General features: G+C 40.8%; 1 protein-coding gene across 7 annotated transcripts in view; it reads right to left on the reverse strand.

Moving 5' to 3' along the window:
• Positions 1 to 21,421, reverse strand: part of camta1a (calmodulin binding transcription activator 1a) — a 1,025,873-nt gene that overhangs the window by 264,956 nt on the left and 739,496 nt on the right. For all 7 annotated transcript variants that reach the window (XM_069918585.1, XM_069918583.1, XM_069918582.1 and 4 more), the window contains one exon: positions 15,347 to 15,418. In XM_069918585.1, the coding sequence (XP_069774686.1) occupies positions 15,347 to 15,418 (72 nt within the window). The remainder of the gene's footprint in view (positions 1 to 15,346; positions 15,419 to 21,421) is intronic.

Below are 21,421 nucleotides of genomic sequence, written 5' to 3' on the forward strand. Positions count from 1 at the left end.
GTGGCAAAGGTTGGTGATAGATCAGAGAATTGGGAATTTTTAGAAATCAGTAAAGAATGACTAAAAAGATTAGAAGGGGAGAAGGTAGAATGTGAGAATGTACTTGCATATATTATAAATACAGGCTAACAACTTTTATAAAATGCAGAGTGAAGCTAAAGGTTGGTCCCTTGGAGGATGAATTTTATAATGGAAAATAGAGAAATGGCAGAGATTCTAAACAATTATTTTGATCTGTCTTCACAGTAGAAGGCACTAAATTATCTCAATAAAAGTAGGTAATCAAGGAGCAAAAGGCTCAGAGCAATTTAAAAAATATCATTGGGAAAATGTAGCAGGCAAACTAATGGGGATCGAGGCAGACAAGTCCCCTGGATCTGATGGCTTGCATTCTAATGCCGTTGAGCTTGTGAATGCATTGGTTGGAGAATTTGAATATTGCAAATGTAACATTTTTATTTCAGGAAGAAGAGAACAGACCAGTCAGCCTAATACCTGTCACAAAAAAAAGCTGGAACTGTAATTATGGAAATAATTGGTGGACATTTGGAGGATCATACGACAATCAAGCAGAGTTGACGTAGTTTTATGAAAGACAAATTAAGTTTGACATATTCCCTAGATTTCTTTGAGGATATAACAAACAGGGTGGATAGAGGGAAACTGCCAGTTGTAGACCATTTGGATTTCCAAAAGGAATTCAATATGGTGTTACAAGAGCACAAACGTTGTTGTACATTATATACTGACATGGTCTGTGGAGTGGGGGGGGGGGGGTGACTAACAAAAAACTGAGACTGGCTATCAGTAACCAGTTGAGTGCTGGAGGGATCAGATTTTGGCCCTCAACTATTTGTAATTTCATTGAAGGGTTAAGTATTCTGTTGATACATGTAATTGGTAAATTGTGAAGAGGAAACAAACTGTCTGCAAAAGATATGGCATTTTAAATCTATGGATAAGAAGTGGATCAAAAAGGGAAAATGTGAGGTCTCCACTCTGGAGGGAAAAATAAAAAAAATGTAAATGATGAGAATGCATTTTGTGATATCAATATCTAAGTGTTCCAGTTCATTCTTAGCCCCCTGCTCTACTCACTTTACACCTACAACTGTGTGGCTCAATCGACAAATTTGCTAATGACGCCACGGTATAAAAAAAAAGGTGATGAGTCAGCACACAGGAGGGCGATTTAAAAACTTGGTTGCATGGTGAACCAAACAACCTCACACTCGATGTGACCAAAACCAAGGAGCTGACTGTTGATTTCAGGAAGGGAAAACCAGAGGTATACGATCATGTGGTCTGATGGTGGAGGGGGAGCAGCTGTTCTTGAATCTGGTGGTGCGAGACTTGTGGCACCGAGACCTCTTTCCTGATGTTAGCAGTGAGAACGGAGCGGGTGTTGGGTGATGTGGATCCTTGATGATTGCTGCTGCTCTCCGACGGCAGCGTTCCCTGTAGATGTTCTTGATGGCGGGGAGGGTTTTGCCTGTGATGTCCTGAGCTGTGTCTACTACCTTTTGTAGAGCTTTACACTCAAGTATATTGGTGTCCCCATACCATACCATGAGGCACCAGTCCACCACACATCTGTAGAAATTTGCCAAGGTTTCTGGTCTCATATCAAACCTCCGCAAATTTCCGAGGAAGCGGAGGTGCTGACGTGCTTTCTTCAACAAGTCATTAGTGTGTCGGGTCCGGGAAAGATCCTCCGCTATAGTAACTGTCAAGAACTTAAATTTTTTCACCCCCCCCCCCCCCCCCACCTTTGATTTGGTGACATTGAGTGCTATATTTTTGCTGGTTTTCACTCTCCCTCCTATATGCTGACTGAATCGGCCATTGAGGACAGTTGTTTTCACACAGAATGGGATGAACAATTATAGTTCTCTACCCATCTGGAGGCCCAGTCGCTGAGTATATACAGGATAGTGATTGTGATCTTATGAGAATCAAAAGATAAGGAGTTTGTGCAGGCAAGTAGCCCTGTAGGAAATGAACAATCTTGATCTCAGTGAATGAAGGAAGTTGAATAGCCAACACATCCTTGTTGTTCTGCTCTTGATATTTTCTTTAATTCTCTGTCACTCTCCCCAAATTTGATCTTCCCTCTCTTAAATGTTTCTTTTTCTCTTTCCCATTGGGTTTTTCTCTCTCTCACAATCAGTTCTTTTCGCTAATGCAGTTTTTCTATTTCCAGATCTTCATGATGTTTGGAAACATGGCGAATACTAGTTGTATTTTAATTTTCTCTGTTGTGCAATAGCATGACAATCAATCAGAAAATCTTACTTGTGAGCAGCCAAATGGGGGTCAAACCTCCAAAACGTTGACTGATACTAGGCAATCTAAGGGGGTTTTAGCTGTGTTTTCCCCCAGAAGGACTATCAATCGATACAAGCAGAAAACAATCTGTTACAGGAGCTCAGCAGGCTGAACAGCACCAATGGAAGAAAATGGTCAACATTTTGGACTGCAGCCCTTCATCACATGACCAGCAGGTTGTTTTTGCTCCAGATTCCAGCATCTGCAGCCTCTGCATTTGAATGTGGAAATTGATAAGAGAGGGAGTATTTATTAGGATTATTTGACTTACACAGACTGTTTTAAAGAACTGTGGTTGAAGAGTAACCTCACACAAACCCAACAACTGAGAATCTTTTAGCAATTGAGTTCTACTTTCGCACGTGTCTATCCATTCACGGAGAACTGTCTGTGTGCCAGATGAATCGATGCTCAACAAGATGACAGCTCTGTGCTATATCATCTGCATGTTTGCAACCAGTATTTCATCACTGTGTCATTTGCCTTGAGAAAAGGCTGGGACGATGGAGAACTGAGCTGACAGGTTTCACCACACCATCCTGCCCTGTATCTTCCCAATTCCAGGGAGGAATTCAGTCTAAATTTCAATGATTAGCTCCACATTCTGCTATTATTTAAACCACTGAAGGAGTTTTCACAATGATCCTGTATGGAAATATATTGCATGCCTCGTCATAAAAATCAGCAAGTCTAAAGATAATTTAACATTTCATGAGGAAATAACTTTTAGCAAGTCTCAAATTTCTTCACAGCTGCAGAGAGGGATCTTGAGTCCAAACGAGGACAATTTATCCACCAGTCTCTGAGGTATGATCAGGTGGAATGCCAAGCTGAACTCAATGAACAACAGCCTGGCCTACAAGGCATCATTCTCCTGCTGGGTTTGGAAGGAGTGGAGGGTCAAGGCTATATTATCATCTGTTGGACCACCAGGGTTCCTCCCTCCTGCTTCTTTATCACTGTGCCAACAGCCTTTGTCCTGAAGTACCCAAGGATTATGATGAAGGAGTCCGCTACTTCATTGTTTGTGAGATAGGATTACATGAGTGTTACTAGGTTAGGCTGTTCTTTGTCTGAACTGTGAGGCAGGTTTTCCAAATGAAGCACCAATTCATGGTTGTTTGTGAACACTGACTGTTGCAATGTAGAAAACACAACAGCCAGTATTCCCACAAGTCCCACACAAGCACTGTGATTATGACCAACATCTCTGCCAGCAGAAGATTCCTCCAATGCCAATAAACTCATTGAAGTTAACTTGAAACCATAAACTTTCAGGCTCAGGCAGCAGTATAATTCAGTGAGCCATAGCTCAGTTAGCTGGAAAAAATGTTGAGCAGTATCTTTGTTCCTATTCGTGCACTGGGAAGTAGGATGAATATAAACACCTTTGGATTCCTGCCGATCAAGTGTATGGATGTTGGATGAGAGCACAGCTGGACTCTGCACTGTTAATCAAATGCTCCAAGGCTCACTGTCTGAGGGCAGGTAGAAAGGATAATCAATTGAACTGGTTTCCTGGACAAAGGATGACATCTTTATATTTAAGATAATAAAGTGAAATTTCAATAAAAGGTAAATACAAAAAAAGTACTGGAGAAATTCAGCAGGCCCCGCAGCATCCAGAAGAGGAAAAGATATATAACCAACATTTCAGGCCTGAGCCCTTTATCAAGTTATGATCAAAAGCAGGCATTTGCCTTGAATTAAAAAGGTCAGGGGAGAAGGGAAGAAGGGCAGGGGAAGGAGCATAGGCCAATAGCCAAGAGGTCAAAGGTGGACATGGATAGGAGGGCAGGAAAGAAAAGCTGAGAATTGATTGGGGTTTGGTAGCTCTGTGAATGCAGAGCTGAAAAAAAAGGAGACAAAGGGATCAGGAAAGAGAACGAGAGAGAGAGAAAAATGAGGGGAGAGGAGCTAGGGAAAGGAGATAGAGAGATTGAGAAAGAGAGAGAGAGAGACAAGGGGAGGGGAGCTAGAGAAAGGAGACAGAGGGATGGGGAATGAGAGAGATGGAGTGGGTGGGGTTTGCCTAGTGAAAAATGGAGATTGATATTAAAGTCATCTGGTTGGAGGGTACCCAGATGGAATATCAGTTGTTATTCCTCCAATTTGTAGGTGGTCTCAGTTGGAAAGTGCATGAGACTATGGACAGACATGTCAGTATGTGAATAGAGAAGGGATTTGAAATTGGTGACCACTGAGAGATCTCTGCTATTGGGGCAAACAGATCCGAGATGCGCAACTAAGTAATCTCCCAGTCTGTGTCTAGTTCCTCCGATGTAGAGGAGGCCACAACAGGAGTACTGAGTGCAGCAGATGACCCCTGCAGATTCATGTCAATAAAAGTGCCAAATTAAACGAGTTTTTGTAAATTCAAACTAGTTGCAGAAAGTGTTAACAATCAGAAATGTAACAGATGGCAAGGCAGATGATCCTGCATTTACAAATGTCTGATGGAAGCTCAGGCTAACTCCAGGGTCCCCAAGAAAATATTAACATCAGGTCTGGAAGTCAGGGCATCTTCAAAGGGGTTGTCTCACTATCAGCACCTATTAAACAGGTGAAATAAAGAGAGTGGACTAGCATCATAGATTGAAAGACAGCACAAAATCAAGTAGTGCCTGTCCCATCTTACAATTCATTTCTGAAATCCGGGTTCAGTGCAGCCTAGGAAAAGCAGGATGTGTTCATTCTCTCATCTGGTGGCTTGGATCAGAAATTAAACTACAGACCAGTTCTTTACCTGAAGAAGGCAAGCTGACACAAAATGTTGGAAATTATAGTTATCTGGAAACAGGTCTTTCTTCTGCCAAGTTCTTGCTCATTTTACTTTAGCATTTTCCTTCTCTTCATCATTTGATAGCATCAGTTAAATGTATTACGTTTTCATTGTGTTATTTTGGTTTGCCCCTAAACCCATGATTTTTTGTCATCTTATTTACTCTCTGTAAAAGAGACATTCCATCCACAATCTGGATAAAGAAGTTTCTTCTCCTTTTTATTTTATTAGTAACTTAATTAATGAATTAGATAATTAGAGTAAATGGGCTCCTTCATCTCTGTCTTCCTAGTGACCTTGGACATGATTCAAGATTCCTTAACTGTCGTGCAATAGGCCCTTGGGGCCGCTGCCGAACACAGGCAACGCCATCTTGGTCCCAGATCCCGCAGTCGCAGGATTTTAAATAAAACACAGTTGGGTCCTTTAACAGCCCGGTTAAAGCCTACATTGAGCCATTGGCAGTAGGACTGAGCAGTAGGACCCTTCAGGGGTGTGCTATGTCTCAGCTCCCCATTCTCCCTTGGATCCGCACCAGAAAGACCCAAGCCTAGGTGCACAGAGTGTCAAGTAGGCATAGGAGTGTCAGGGACATACTACACAAAATGACATTTTTGTCCTTTTCACACAACTTTAATTCTTAACTTTTAGAGATTGTGAATATAGTGTCAAAATAAAACCTCACCATGCCCAGAGCATGGTGGGAGGCCACTCAGCCCATCAAGCCCAAGGCCAAGTTTTTCTAACTTGCTTTGGCAAATAGGCCCTTGTCCAATAAGATACGAAGGCTCCTCAAACTATTTCATATCTTGTACTGATATGAACTGGAAGGGAAACTAGAAAGGTCACTGATTTAATTCAGTACAAAGTTTAGATGTAATCATACCTTATAACTATAGCCGAAAGTTGTGACAGAAGGTCCAAACTTTGGCATTTCATATAAATGGCATTCATTTTACATTTTATTGCCCTGTCATGTCTCTTTTAGTCCCAGTACAACAGAAAGCTTTTAGTGTCAAAATCTTAAAGCACACAGCATCAATAATGTGAAGCTGGTGTGAAAATTATGCCTTTTGCACTTCAGAAGACTTAAAACATTGAGGAACCTTTACTTATACACCAACTTCTTTAAATATATATATCAAATGGCTGATTTCATAAGAAATAAGGCAATTTGCAATGTGACAAACTACTTTCTAATCTCTTTCTTTTATAGAAACAAAGAACAGAGCATAAACTAATCATCTACTGAAATCGGTCAGCAAGTTGAGTGCCAGGGGCAGAGATGTCACATAATCCAAGAAATGCAAGCCACTGACAGCCCATTAGCTTCTACTGGTCACTGTATTGGAAAGAATGGAGAGCACCAAGTTCCTCACTTGCCAGGAAGGCACAACAGCAACTGCACTTCCCAAGTGAAGCGGGCAAGGCTACTGGCCACCATCTCGTTAACCTTCTATAGGAGCTCTATTGAGAGCATCCTAGCCAGTTGCATCACAGTGTCGTGTGGGTGCAGGACCATAAATAAGTCTGGCAGAGAGGATCATTGGAATCTCCTTCCCCCCCCCCCCCCCCCCCCCCACCACCCCTACAATTGACATGATCTACTGTGATCATTGTCTGATGAGGGTGTGCAAAATCATGGAGGATCCCATCCACCATGCACACAACATCTTTCAACTGCTCCCAATGGGAAAGAGATACCAAAGTATCAGATCCAGCACCACCAGGCAGAGGAACATCCTCTTCCCATGGGCAAAGGGAATGCTGACCGACCAAAGGACCTGCTCACACTAACCATCTGAGACTCTCATATTCCTGAAACAAAATCTATTTATTTATTTATTTGTATATATGAATACTTGTCCTGCATATGTATTGTTGCCTTTATGTGTGTTATGTGTCTGTGTGTTTTGTACCGAGGACCGGAGAATGCTACTTCGTCAGGTTGTACCTGTGCAAACGGATGATGATGAATCTGCTCCATACCCTGTGCAATACTTAAAGTAGATTAATGCTCAAGCACTCTGTGCCACTAATTCAGGGCACTAATTAACCACAAATATAATTTACTTTCTGTCTGTTAAGCATCTTGTCAGAATTTTTTTTAACTATTGTAAATTGCTCAGTCATGGTCAAACTGAAATTGCAGAATCTGGACAGTTGGTGGCTCTGAGGCACTTGTTGGCTTTCAATTTTTATTTCATTATTTGTCTGCAATTTCAGACAAAGCCAGATTTCATTTGTTGCATTTGTTCAAACTTGGTGACCACACTGCTGTAGGGAACCAAGATTGATTTTACGGAGATTTATGCGCAACTATCCTCTTATTTATTGTGTTTTAGAAATTGAACATAGGCAGAAACACAAACAAGACACAGAAATAATGTAAACATCTCTGTTGTATCAGAATCATCTTGGTGTTCGTTAATGAAGACACTTTATTCCGAGGATATTTTGCGTCAGTCTTCGCTGTTGGGAACATTAGCAACATACCTGATATTCAAAGGTCTCCAGGAATAGAAAAGTAGTCAGGATTAGAAGAGAGAGAGTGCTTAGTAAACTGAATGGTCTAAAAGTCGATAAATCTCCGGGACCGGATGAGGTGCATCCACGGGTTAGGTGGCCTTAGACATTGTAGAGGCATTGGAATTGATTTTACAGAAATCAATAGACTCAGGCATGGTTCCCAAGGATTGAAAGGTCACAAATGTAGTTCTGCTGTTTAAGAAAGGAGGGAGGCAGAAAAAAAGAAATTATTGGCCTTTTAGTCTGACTTTGGTAGTTGGAAAGATATTGGAATCAATCCTCAAGGACGAGGTTATGGAATACATCAAGGTGCATGGCATGATAGGTCCAAGCCATCATGGGTTCATGAAGGGAAGATCCTGCCTGACCAACCCGATGGAATTTTTTGAGGAAATCTCAAGTAGGGTGGACAAGGGAGAGGATGAAGTGTATTTGGATTTTCAAAAGGCCTTAGATGAGAGCACATAGAATTACTAGAAAAAATGATAAATTGGGTAGAGTATTGGCTGATAGCCAGGAAGCAAAGGGTGGGATTAAAGCGATCCTATTCTGGTTGGTTGCCTGTTGCTAGTGGTATTCTGCAAGGGTCGGTGTTGGGGCTGCTTCTTTTTACAATGTATATTGATGATTTAGATTGTGGAATAAATGGTTTCGTGGTAAAGTTTGCAGATGACACGAAGATAGGTGGTAGAGTATGAAGTGTAGAAGAAATCAAAACCTTGCAGAAAGACTTGGACAACTTAGGAGAATGGGTGAAGAAATGGCAGATGAGATATAATGTTGAGAAATGTACGGTTGTGCATTTTGGTAGAGGAAATAAACGGTTGGATTATTATTTGGATGGGGAGAAAATTCAAACCTCAGAAGTACAAGGGGACTTGGGGTCTTCGTGCAGGATAACTGGAAAGTTGACCACCAGGTTGGATTGGCAGTAAAGAAGGTGAATGCTATATTGGCATTCGTTTCAAAGACGATTGCGTATAAGAATAAAGAGGTGTTGATGAGGCTCTATGGGGCACTGGTGAGACCTCATTTGGAGTAACTGTATGCAGTTTTGGGCCCCATATCTTAGAAAGGATATAGCAAGTTTGGAGAGGGGACAGAGGAGGTTTACCAGAATGATTTCAGGAATGAGAGGGATAATATATGAGGAACACTTAGTAGCTCTTGGACTCTATTCATTAGAATATAGAAGAATGAGAGGGGATCTCATAGAAACATTTTGAATAATGAATGGATTGGACAGAGTAGATGTAAATAAGATGTTTCCCTTGTTGGGTGATTCTAGGACAAGAGGGCGCAGTCTTAGAATTAACAAGTACCAATTTACCACAATGATGAGAAGAAATTTCTTTAGCCAGAGGGTCGTGGATTTGTGGAATTTGTTGCCAGATGCAGCTGTAGAGGCAGGATCATTGGGGAAATTTAAAGGGGAAATTGATAGATATCTAATTATTCAGGGTATCAAGGGATATGGGGGCAAGGCAGGAACTTGGAACTAGATGCGAGAACAGTTTAGCTCAGGTAGTTTTCACGGAGCAGACTCGATGGTGTGATCTTGTGATTTGTGGAGTTGGTATCCCAATATCTGAAATAAATGCCTCCAGCATCTCACTGGTAGAACTGGAAAACCGAGAAAACACTTGGCAAGGAAAAATAAGTGCCCAGCAGTTGCGTAATCAAACCAACTTTGATACAGAAATATTTAGCCATGTAACCAGAGACAGATTTCAAGAAAATGAGGAGAACTAGGCAGAGGTATGGTGAAGTTGGCAGGAGGAATTCCAAAATTCAGTGGTTAGCCACCTGAAGCCAAGATCACCACTAATAACCATATAACCATTTATGGAGCGGAAACAGGCCATGTTGGCCTTTCGAGTCCGCACCGGTTCACTAAAACAGCTCCACTAGCTCAAACCTCCTGCTCTCTGCCAATAACCCTCCAACCCCCTCACTTCCATGTACACATCCAACCTTTTCTTAAATGACAGAAGGGACCCTGCCGCAACTATTTCATTCGGAAGCTTAGAGCAGAACAAATTAAAGATATGTAAGGGAGCTGCAGTGGGGAATGGAGAGATTTGGGAGGTTGTAGAGCATGAGATTATAGAGGTAGGTAAGTCTACCAGAAGAATTTGAATATGTGTGGATTAAAAAAATCAAGGTGTTGCTGGAGTGTGACTGATGCATATCACCAAGTACAGAGCAATGAGTGAATAAGCAACAGTGTGAATAAGGGACTGAGCTTAGTTAAGAATGAGCTAGATCATTTTCAGAGTGTTTTGTGTTAGGTCAGGACGTGAGCCTTGGTATGGTCAATCAGCTCAAGGATGTCTATCTCCGAGAATCAAAATAAAAACCATAACATCAATGGCAAAAGCAAATTGCTAGCTTCTGAGATTGCAGAAAACTCATTGAAAGGAATAGAAAACTCAGTGCCATGAAGGGAAAGCAACAAGCCAGCATATATTGGAGTTTAAACTAAAGTGTTGGAATGGCAGGTTTGCCATTTGAGCTACTGGCACAGTTTAAGAAAAAGCAAATTTATTTATTTATATATCTATCTTTGGGGAAAAAAAATGATACCAGTATGTTGGCTATTAAAGTCAGAGCTTTAAAGTCTGTGCAAATTGATTTCCAGAATGTTCTCTCAACATAGTTTCTTATCAATAATAAAAGCTGTCACTTCTAATCAGCAACATGTTTCTTGCACCTCTCTCATATCTGATTATTGTTAACAACTCACTGAAGTCTCCCTTTTTGATGATCTGCCAAAATAAGTTGGGAAATAGCCAACAGAGCAGATGCAGTACAAGCGAATGAGAAGATCTCCACCCCTCACAGATGACCTCCTAACCAGGAACAACCATCTTTGAACTCAAGTCCATTGGCAGAGCAGATTTACCCAATGCATCCAAGCAACTTTGTAGAAGGCCTGCAGCTACGAAATGATGAGCGTGTGTGTGTGTGTGTGTGTGTGTGTGTGTGAATGTGTGGTGTGTGTGTGTGTGAATGTGTGGTGTGTGTGTGTGTGTGTGTGCACGTTCCAGTGGTGCAATTGAGCCAACATCATTATAGCTCTGCCATGCAAAGATGGGGTTCATAAGTGGAAGAAGTGTTCCTACAGACATCATACCATGAGTTTAAACATGACCACACTTCATTCAACCCTCAATTGTGTAAGGAACCTCTCTTCCTACTTTGAACTTTTGCCATAAAGTTATTAGACTACTAGCAAGCAGGATTCGAACTCGAACTGTTTGTAAGGAGATGGTACTTTCTCTCCGTGTCTTTGTGTGGATTTTCTCCAGGTGCTCAGGTTTTCTCTCACCATTTAAAAACATCAGGGTTAATTGGTGTATTTTGGGAGGAGGGGGGGGGAGAGCACAGGCTTGTGGGCTGGAAGGGCCTGTTACTGTGCTGTATGTCTAAATTTAAAATTTAAATTTAACTTGTCACCTTCAATGTAACTGGTCCTATTGCACCTGTCAATTCCAAGATAAATTTATTTTTTTGGTTCTTAAGAACCACCATGTCTTTCCTCCTTCATAAAAACTTACTAAAGAGAACATGACAGCATAGTACAGGCCCTTCAGCCCATGATGTTTTGCCAACTGATGTAAACCTATCGCTTAACAATCTAATTTTTTGCTTGCCTCACAGCCATAGGTTGAACATCCAGCGCCATAAGGACAGCCTCTTCCCCTCTGCCATCAGATTTCTGAACAGACAAAGTACTACAGACACTGCCTCAACTTTTCTTATTTTTGCACTAATTTATTTATTTTTAAATGTGGTTTTATAGAAATATTTGCTGCAAAACAACAAATTTTGTGACAGGTTCATAATAAATTCTGAATCCAATCCTCAAATTTATTATTATTTGGAAAAGCCTCAAATTTTCACACCAGCTCATTGGTTGTTTTGTGTGTGCTAACGAACCCACTCTCCTCCTTTGTACTTTCCCAAAAACAAGGTTGCAAAGTCTACTGTAGTTTTATTCCTTCTGCCCCTGAATGTAGAGCAACGAAGGACCCTATAACATTTACCAGCTGAGTGCCTCAGTTTCAAGGAATTAAGCTTTTGGGCAGAGAGAGGACCAATGGCTCATTGTAGTGCAGTGTAGATTTGATGAGCTGAATGGACTCACTCTGTGCCATCACCTTCCTGTCCTTCTTTGTGAGTCCGTGGCCTTTCAAACTGGAATTTGCACAGCTGACATCAATACTTTGAGCATGAACTGCCCCTCAACATCTGACTCAAATACATTGAATCGAAGTGATGGCAAATTTAACTTTGGTCTTTTCTCTCTTAGAGAAATGCGCACAGCATTATAAAAAAGAACAGAATGTGGTCAATGCTATCTCTTTTTCAGAGTCCATTCTTGCCCACTTCCTCCATTACACCGTAGTTTCTTATCAAATTCCACTTTGAGCTGAATCAGACAGTGTATTTCTAATCCTTGATGCTCATTATAATTTTTTTTTTGCTTGTGTTGTCTCTGTCACTTTTGCCGATCACCTTTGATATAACCCTCTGGTTATTAAGCCTTGCAGCACCACCAGTGACAACGAACGATAATCTTAATTATCTTCGGGACGTCTTCTCTCTGTTAAATATGCCTCTAAGCTGGGCTGCTCTATTTGTACTGTTCTTGTTGTGAGACCATTTACCCAAGCTGCATTATTTATTTTCTTTCCTTGTTGGCAGAGTGCATTATTTTATTGTTGCTGTGCTCTGTGCTGACTTCGTTATTGATCATGTCCATCTACATCATGCCAACAGGGCCTCATCATAACGAGCTGTTTTCATCTAAATTGATCTGCACTGTGCGAATATATGAAAGGTATATTATATGCCAATGTGGCAGGGGAACCACAGGGTGTCGTGAGGAAAGGGATAGCCCCTTTATTCTCGATCAAAGCTTGGAAGTCTTGCTGAGATACAACCGTTAATGGCTCCCACAGCCTGTACCTATTGCACAGCTTTCTCAACAGATAAAAGCCAGGCAGAGAAAGAATTAAATCCCCAATCCCACCCACTCGCTCGCTTTAATTATCAGACTATTGCAGCACTGCAATCACATTTTTTTAGGAACTTTCCCACTTGATAAAGGCAGAAAGGAAACTGACTGTGATATAGGGAATGGGGAAAAGAATGATTGATGAGAGGAAGGAGCAGAGGAGAGAGTGAGGGAGAATGCAGGGATAGGAGAAGAAAGAGGAGAGGCGAGCAGAAGACAGAAAGAGAAAGATAGAAAGGATGTGACTGAAATTAAGAACAGAAGAAGGGAAGTAGAGAGGAGAAGGGAGTTGGAGGGAAGGATTTAAGAACTCATGGGGAAAATATGGATAATTTCCAGTCAAATCTGTGTCCATTGAACCCAATTCACACATTCATACACATCCCCAATAATACAACCTTGATAAACAGCATATATGTTGTCGTCATTAAAATCCATCTGATATTTTTTAGATATGTACATTGCAGTTCCAACCACCATACATAAATTTTGCCTCAACATACCTAATATAAACTCGTCTGATTGATGATCACCTCTATTTTCACTCCACAGGTTAACCAATTTAGCTTCTCATTGAAATCCAATGCCTTTTATAAGTGTCTGCTTCAGGAGCGACTCACCAAATATACACTAATGTAGACCTGACCCAACCACCCCATTCAATGTATAAACCCCTTGGACTCAATTCACTAGGTTAATTTTTAACCCCATGCATCCAATACATCGATCACTTACCACATGCCCACTAATTACACACCCCATGCACCATGCCCAAACCCGAGCTGATACTTCCCCCAACCATATGTACCTTGGGGACACATGAGAGGCTGCAGATGCTAGAATCTGGAGTAAAAAAACAATGTCCTGGAGGAACTCGGGGGGTCAAGTAGCATTTGGAGAAGGGGGGGGGGGGTGGAGTGGAGAAATAATATTCAATGTTTTGATGAAGGGTTCCAGCCCAAAATTTCAACCATTGTTTTTCTCCTACTCATGCTGCTTGGCCTGCTGAGTTCCTCCAGTGGATGTTTTTTGCTCCAATAAATATTATGTTAAGTATGTATCCAGGGCAATGTATACACTGCTTGATAAACATCTCTCCAATACACAACACCAGAAATACACCTCTGATATATACATGAATAACATTTGGCCTGATTTATGCAGTACTAAGTGTGTTGACAATCCACTTTGTGAGACTTGCATATTTCACTCAAGCCATGGAATGAACAATCTCCAAGGTCCCCACTGTAATTCATTGAGCCAAAGCAGCACAGGCACAGACCCTTCGGCCCACCAATTCCATGCCAACCATCAAGCACCCATTTGTACCCCAAATTTCTCCTGTTTATTTTTGTACGTAAAGTAATTTCATTATTGTGAAATTCAGCACGGATAACTTTTGATCAGTAATGCAAAAAAAATGCATTAAATATTTTAATGTTTCAGGCTGGTACATCATAGGACACAGATAGAACATAGAGCAGTACTGGTCAGGAACAGGCCCTTCAGCCATAACATCTACATCGAACATGATTCCCACCCTAAAACATAGCTGCTTGCACACAATACATATCCACCTGCTCCCTGTATCTTCATGTGTCTATTAAATGCTCCAATTGCATCTACTTGCCCCACTACCCTTGGCAGCCCATTTCAGGTGCCTACCTACTGCACTCTGTGTAAAAAATTTCCTCTGCTCCCCCTCACTTTTAAATGCATGTCCTCTGGTGTGAGACATTTTTATTCTGATTGTCCAAACTATCTGAGCTTCTGATAATTTGATAAGCCACCCCTCAGCCTCCTTCCTGTGCTCCACAGGAACCAACCAAAGTTTGTTGAACCAGAGATCATACCACCATCTGATGCCGGTAACATTCTGATGTCTAGATCTTTAACTGATCTGTATCCTCCTGAACTTGTCGATAGCACTCTACACCAGCTATTCTCAACCATTATTTTGTCTATGCATCCCCACTCCCCCCCCCCCCCCCAACCCCGACTCCCCACCATCACCAAGACTCTGCTCAAAGTTTAAGAGCCCTCATTTTTCCCTGTGAAGCAGTCAAGTTTTGGTGAAAAGAAAACAAGGCTTTTATTTAAATATGTAGTGGCTCCCAGGAGGACCATTGAGATTGGTTGCTCTACAGTATCCACGACTTCACCAATCATTGTGTCATCTGCAAATTCACTAAACCGCTGACCAACTTTTTCATTCAAGTTATCAATATACATCACAAAATAAAGGGGTCCCAATAACGGCCCTGCAGAACGCCACTTGCCACGGACACCCATCCACCTCTACCCTCTGTATTCTATGGGGGAGACAATTTCAAATCCAAACTATAAATTCAGCACGTATCTTTACATTCTGGATCAGCCTAAGTGAAAGCATCTTGCAATGACAGAGAAATATTAGAAAGGCAGGGAACCAAACAGATATTTGACGCACAGCTGAACAAACATATTTTCACTTGGCAAAAGTCAACAGAATGTACTTGTTCCACTGCTATGATAGCCAACTGCAAAGGAACTCCAACAAAGAGGTCCACAGGAAATTTTGCCACAAGCTGCAACCACACAAGGCAGCAGAAAGTAGTAGAAAAATAATGAATACCATCTTACAGTGCTGTGTGAGTTAGCTTTGATAGTCGTGCTTTATAAAATAAGATCAAATAATTTCTTACCTGAAGAAGCCAATAGCACCTCCGGTGGAAAGTGGGGATAATGGAAGAGTGGACATAGCAGCCGTAAAGACACTGTGAAGAGAAAAAGATAAAGTCTGGACTAAATTTTCTCTTAATGAAACACAAAAGTGTGCAGAAACTAAAAACACACCAAAATTCTGGAGGAACTCAGCTGGTCTTTTCTGCATCTGTTGGCTCAGGCCCAAAACTCCCCCCCTCACTTCTCCCGCCCACCCACCCCCACCCCCCCCCCGTCATGTTCCCCCAGCTCTGTCTTTCTCCCTCCCCTCCCCTGCCCATCTTCTTTCACACAGACATAATCAATTCTCACCTGTCCCCTTACCATATTTTGTTGGTCTGGACCCCTCCCCCAGCCGGCACTGTCCCTATTCTGAGATTTCCTGTTTTTTTGCACATTCTGCTTATTCTTTGCATATTCCTTGAAGGACTCAGGGTCTGGAACATTGGCAATATATCTTTGTCTCCTGAAATACCAGCTGGGTTCCTCCAGCATTTCGGTGCATTTTAACTAAACTTTCTTTCAGTCAATTCAGTCCTATCCTGTTCCATATATTTTTTCAGATGTTTTCTATCCCTCTATTAAACAAATGTATTCATAGTAATATTCAGAACCATGCCAAAGTGATTATTCTTTACTGGGGACAGTGAGGAGCCATGGTTCAAAGACAAAGATGGTTCCCTTCCAGCAAAAAATGACATCTAGAATGTTATTCCCCTATCTCACACCTGTGCTGTGCAGAACAAATGGTTAATGTTGAACTGAGGATTTTTCCAACCATTAAACATAGAGCTTTCTAAACAAGTGACACTACTGAAAAAAAATCTCCAATAGAAATTAAAAAATTAAAACATTGATCATTAAATTCTGCAGGGAAGTAAAGTAGGTAGCTTGTTTTTTTTATAAACTTCAGTAGAAACCTGAGAGCTCCAACCAAAAAAAAGTTTTTTTAAGTATCATGCAATATCCCTGTGCTATCACAATTAGATCCTAAAAATTTGTGCCATTAAAAAGTTGCTGTCTTTTTCTTGACTTTTTAAAAATCATCCTGTTAGTTCTGGGCAAGCAAGAAATAGATTCATGCAGAATTTTATCCGAAGTGTTCTTGAATTAAATTACAGAATTCACCACGTTAGAATATGAACATTACAGTCGAGATTAGAGTGTCAAAGCATATTATTCAGCCCAACAGGTCTGCACTCTATAAAAGTCTCCTTTCCATCTTACTTCATGGCAAGTCCTCAGAATTGCTAGCCAGGTCAAACAGGCCATATGCTATCACACCAATGTGATAAATGATGATGCTCTGAGATTCTAGTGTGAATCCATTCCCAGAAAACATCAGCAAATGGAGATAAAAAAAAACATTTGCAAACAAATGCAAAAAAAGAGTTCATATAATAAAGACATTGTCTCTTTAAATGCAGGCTGCAATGGAAGTTATAATTCAGTATGAATGTTTTGAAGAGTAGTTTTCTGCCACAGTACTGTCAATGCCAAAATAGGCGGATGATTACTGCCCACTGTACCGTATCAGTGGGCATCTTTCATCGTTGTCAGTGTGCAACCTGTCTTCATGTAACACCATATTTTCAAGAGGTCACTCTGGGATCTTTGTTAAAACACACGTAACAGACCGAGAAGTTACTGAACTGTGGTATTTTCCTTCCAGATATAAAATCACGATTTTCTACAATTGCTCTTTAAGTTCCTCGTGTGGTTGTGTGTGAACTTCAAAATGCACAAGTACAAGGTGTTCAACTCTCCATCCCCACTGATACAAAGCTGACAATCTTGTCTCAACCTAACTGCTTTTGAACTGACAATGACAGCTACAAATTGGATTGCATGGATGAGTAGTTTGCAACCTTTTTTCGCCTACCTTAAGAATTCCATTACTTACACAAACCACCAATAACAAACCCAAGGACCAGCAGTGGTAGGTGTGGGGTGGCTCTTCCCTTTTGCTCCAGAGGGAAAAAAAACTTTTGAGAATTTTTTCTTTTCTGACATCAAATTTATAATTTTGTTTTGCTTATTGCTCCTTTATTTTATCAGCAATATTTGTCTTTGTTGCATTGCCACAAGCCTCCTGAAACAAATCCATGAGCCACAAGTTGATAATTATGGCATGGACAATGCCTGTCATCTGGTGCCAGGCATTGATATGCTCTAAGAAAGCAGTGCGAAATCTACAATGGGTTGTGATACAGATTTATTGCTTTAGTCCAAATTCTTTGAACTTTACCCACATACCACAAGCAATGTACACACACGTAACAAAATCTACACACAAAACACAAGCAACATATAAATAAAACACAAGTTTCACACACACACCCACACCCACACACGTTTGTGTGGGTGTGGGTGTGGGTGTGTGTGTGGGGGGGGGGGGGGTGTGGGTGTGTGTGTGCCTGTGCATGAAATGAATTTAGTTGCAATGTAATGTTGGGAATCCTATCTGATATAAATTATGCTGATATGTGTTGTAAATTCTATTGATTTGGGAATCGTGCATTCATATAAATGTTATTAGAATCCTATAAACGAAACACAAAAATTGGAAGAGTTAGTTGTTAATGACTCTCAGATTTCCATGCTGTCGGCAAAGTTGATGATTGAACTCCACTGAAACCTCCACTGTTGGCAATGTTGGGTATCATGCACTGTCATTAATATTGGGATTATCACAAAGTTGGTCTTGTCAGATTCTTGCCCTATTTGTGGTGTTGTAAATTCTTTTGTTAGATTGGGATTCCTACTGAGTTAGAAGGATATCAGTACAATTCCAAGGAAATTCTCCACCATGGGAAGTTCTACATGTCAAATAAAGTATGACACCAAGATTCTATTTGATCCGATTTCCTCCTGTACTCTGTACTCCTTCAAACAACAGAGCCCTTCTCCCTACAACACTGGCTAAAGTTGATCACCATGCAGAATCATTGCCCATATGCCTGACTATTGCTTGACGACGAGGGTAGGGCTTTACATCACACAAATTGGTTGCAAAGTTTTCTTTATGATTGCAGTAATTGCTCAAAAATTCTAAATTGGCAATAAAATATTACAGAGATTCCAGGATAACAAAAGGCACGATGGAAATGCAACTATGATTTCTGTGTTTATTGATTTTCAGTGACCAAAGTGAATAATTTACCAGTGTGCCATTGACATATTCAGCACACAAGGGAGTAGGATTTGGAAGGTGGGAGAGAGTATGGGTCTAAAGGGTTAAGAAGAAGAGACATAGAGAAGGAAATTAGAGGTCCAAGAGGTTGGGCTGGTGAGATGGAATCAAATAAATTATGCCTCCTTGAAGTTTATGCACTCCTATCCCAATTTGATGTGAAAACTGTCCATCTAATGGATGCCCAATTTAACTTGGAATTAGTACCTGTCAACCATGAGCATCCGTCCAATTGTGTCAAATCACAAGCAGCAAAGACTATGAAGACAGATTTTAATTTCTTATCTATCACTGTCCCAAGCTCTCCCTGTAACTCATCTTTCATGTTGAATTTACTTGAATCCCCCTCTTGCTAAGCAACTGTTTCACACTGGCCAAATTAATTTGGTTAAGAATTTAATGTTTATTGTATTTTCTTTAAAAGGGAAAGCAACAGATGTTTAGTAATGAATAAGATTTAACAGCCTGTATGATTAACAGAATAAGTGTTGAAAAGCTCCTGGTGTGGCAGCTCGCCTGTTCTCACATGCCTGTGGCTTCTCACTTTCTTTCCAATGGGAAAGTCTATGACATTTGTAACCATGCAAGGGGTTTCCTCTTCCACGCACACTGTCAAACGATCTGTGGGACAAGCATCCAGCATATGGCTGAATGTTACTTCAGACCTATGAGAATGCAAATACTCTCATGACTGTAATATGCAAATAGAATCATTAATATTTCGAACACAGTGGGAGAGTATTCAGTCTTACGCAACACACAAGATGCTGGAGGGACTCAGGCAGCATCTATAAAGGGTTACGGCCTGAAATGTCAACTGAATGAAACTGAGCCATTTCAGCTCTGATGTTGAATGAGAGCTGCCTGACCTGCTGAGTTCCTCTACAATATTTGGGGTTTTGCTCTTATTTACCTTTATTCAGCCTTATTGTGTCCATGTTATCTTTTTGGCACATGCTCTCAGTCACAATCAACCACTCCCAGTTCATGTCCAAAAACATGTCAATTCCTCATCCATGACTGTCATTGAATAAAAAGGTTTCTCCTCACTTTGCCTGACAGTTCTGGACAAAACCCAGTGCTGCTCCATCATACTCAAAGGCAGCTTTGCAGGGGCCAAGATGATTTCATTATTGAGGACAAGTCAATAAAACAAATCGCAACACCCAAGGATCCACGTCAAATGGGACCATGTATCTACAAGGAAATGTATTTTGTACAGAGTTCTAATACCCTTCACTAATTTGGGAATTGTGTTGGAATGCCAAAGAATAAAGGAGATGAGCATAGTTCATGTGGATTCTCTTCATCCAATTAATCAGGGAACAGAAATTTTTTGTGGGACTTCTTTTAGAGCAGTACTGATTGTCAGAGAATGCAGTTTCTACACCCAGTGACTGGGGTTACTTCTCCATTTCAATCTTTATGTGTGTTGATGGGCACTGAGTGCCAGAAGTTAATTGAAACAGATGAGTCCATTCCCATCCACCTGATATGCCAACACGGGAATTTTTTTGCCAGCTGGGAGTGTTGGGAGGGGGCAAGGAGGGTTCTTCCTAGAATCTTGAGTTTAGCTTTCTGTGTTTAACGGCAATGGGCCAAAATGAAGGAAAGGAAATTCTGCTTCAGGCAACTCATTCAACATCAGAGCTGAAATGGCTCAGTTTCATTCAAGACAATCACCAGATGAAGCCAGAAGGAGACCCCTTCCTGTTGCCAAGTTCCATCTGAGAGAGACAAAATGGAACCTTTACATCAGTCTAGATCTGCCTCATCTAATAGAGGTGCTCAACAACTTCACTGAGCTACTTCACTTCGTTTGGTTCTTTAACTCTTTCTATTCTAAGTTTAATATATTTAGCAGGGTTGGTTGGGCTGGAATTAAAAAAAGATCATAGCCATCACGTATCTGCTGCAACACTTTGTCATTTCACAGCATAACATCTTGTGACATATGTCATGTTAAAAAAGGCACATTCTGTTATTGTCATGGTGTGATAACACATTAGGAGGCATTAAAAATCTGGATGTTATTTAAAACATTCCCATTTGGCTTCTACCACAAATCCCTTCATTGAGATGATAATTATTGAAGTGATAGATACTCTAGTGAGGTCTCACGTTACTTATACTTTTATTACCAATTCAAAATACTGCCAGCTTGTCTGTCAAATTTATCAAGCATTAGCCTAATGTAAAAAAATTGAATTGTTTGCAAGAAAATGTTGCATTTTCAATAGGGTTATTTCAGGATTGAAATGTGTGAGATAATTGGGTGACAATCCAATGTCTCTGTGGAGATGCCACATCATGCAATGAGGCAAGAAAATGTAGCAATTGGAGGAGTCACGGTGAGTTGACAAAAAAACTTGAATTTTCAGAACCTTAGCGTTCAAATGAAGGAAACATAGAGCAAGTGTTAATCATCTTCATTCATGATTTTGTGAGGAGCTGTGGATTCAAAATGCATTTTCAAGAGTTGAGCACAAAAGAGAGACTAATACACTCAGTGCAATTCTGAGGAATTGCTGAACTATCTTATGCCTTGGATAAGATGAAGAATTGCTTCCTTTTCAAAGTGAGAGAATAATCCCATCTTCCCATAAAGAACAGAAGTGAATTTCTCCTTGGTGTCTGTTTTGAATTAGAGGACATGGGTTTTGCCAGCAAAAATTACATTTATTGTCCAGACAAGGTAGTGATAAGTCACCCTCTCATGTTCATACACTGAACACACTCCCTCAGTAGTAATGGCTAGGGGTTTGGGGGAAATGAATGAGCAGTAATGTAATTCCAAGTCAGGATAATGTTCAAGTTTGTACCAGTACAACCCGACAAAACAGTGTTCTTCGGACCACAGTGT

The sequence above is a fragment of the Narcine bancroftii genome, chromosome 2 (genome assembly GCF_036971445.1).
Source record: "Narcine bancroftii isolate sNarBan1 chromosome 2, sNarBan1.hap1, whole genome shotgun sequence".
In the NCBI taxonomy this organism is placed as follows: Eukaryota; Metazoa; Chordata; class Chondrichthyes; order Torpediniformes; family Narcinidae; genus Narcine; species Narcine bancroftii.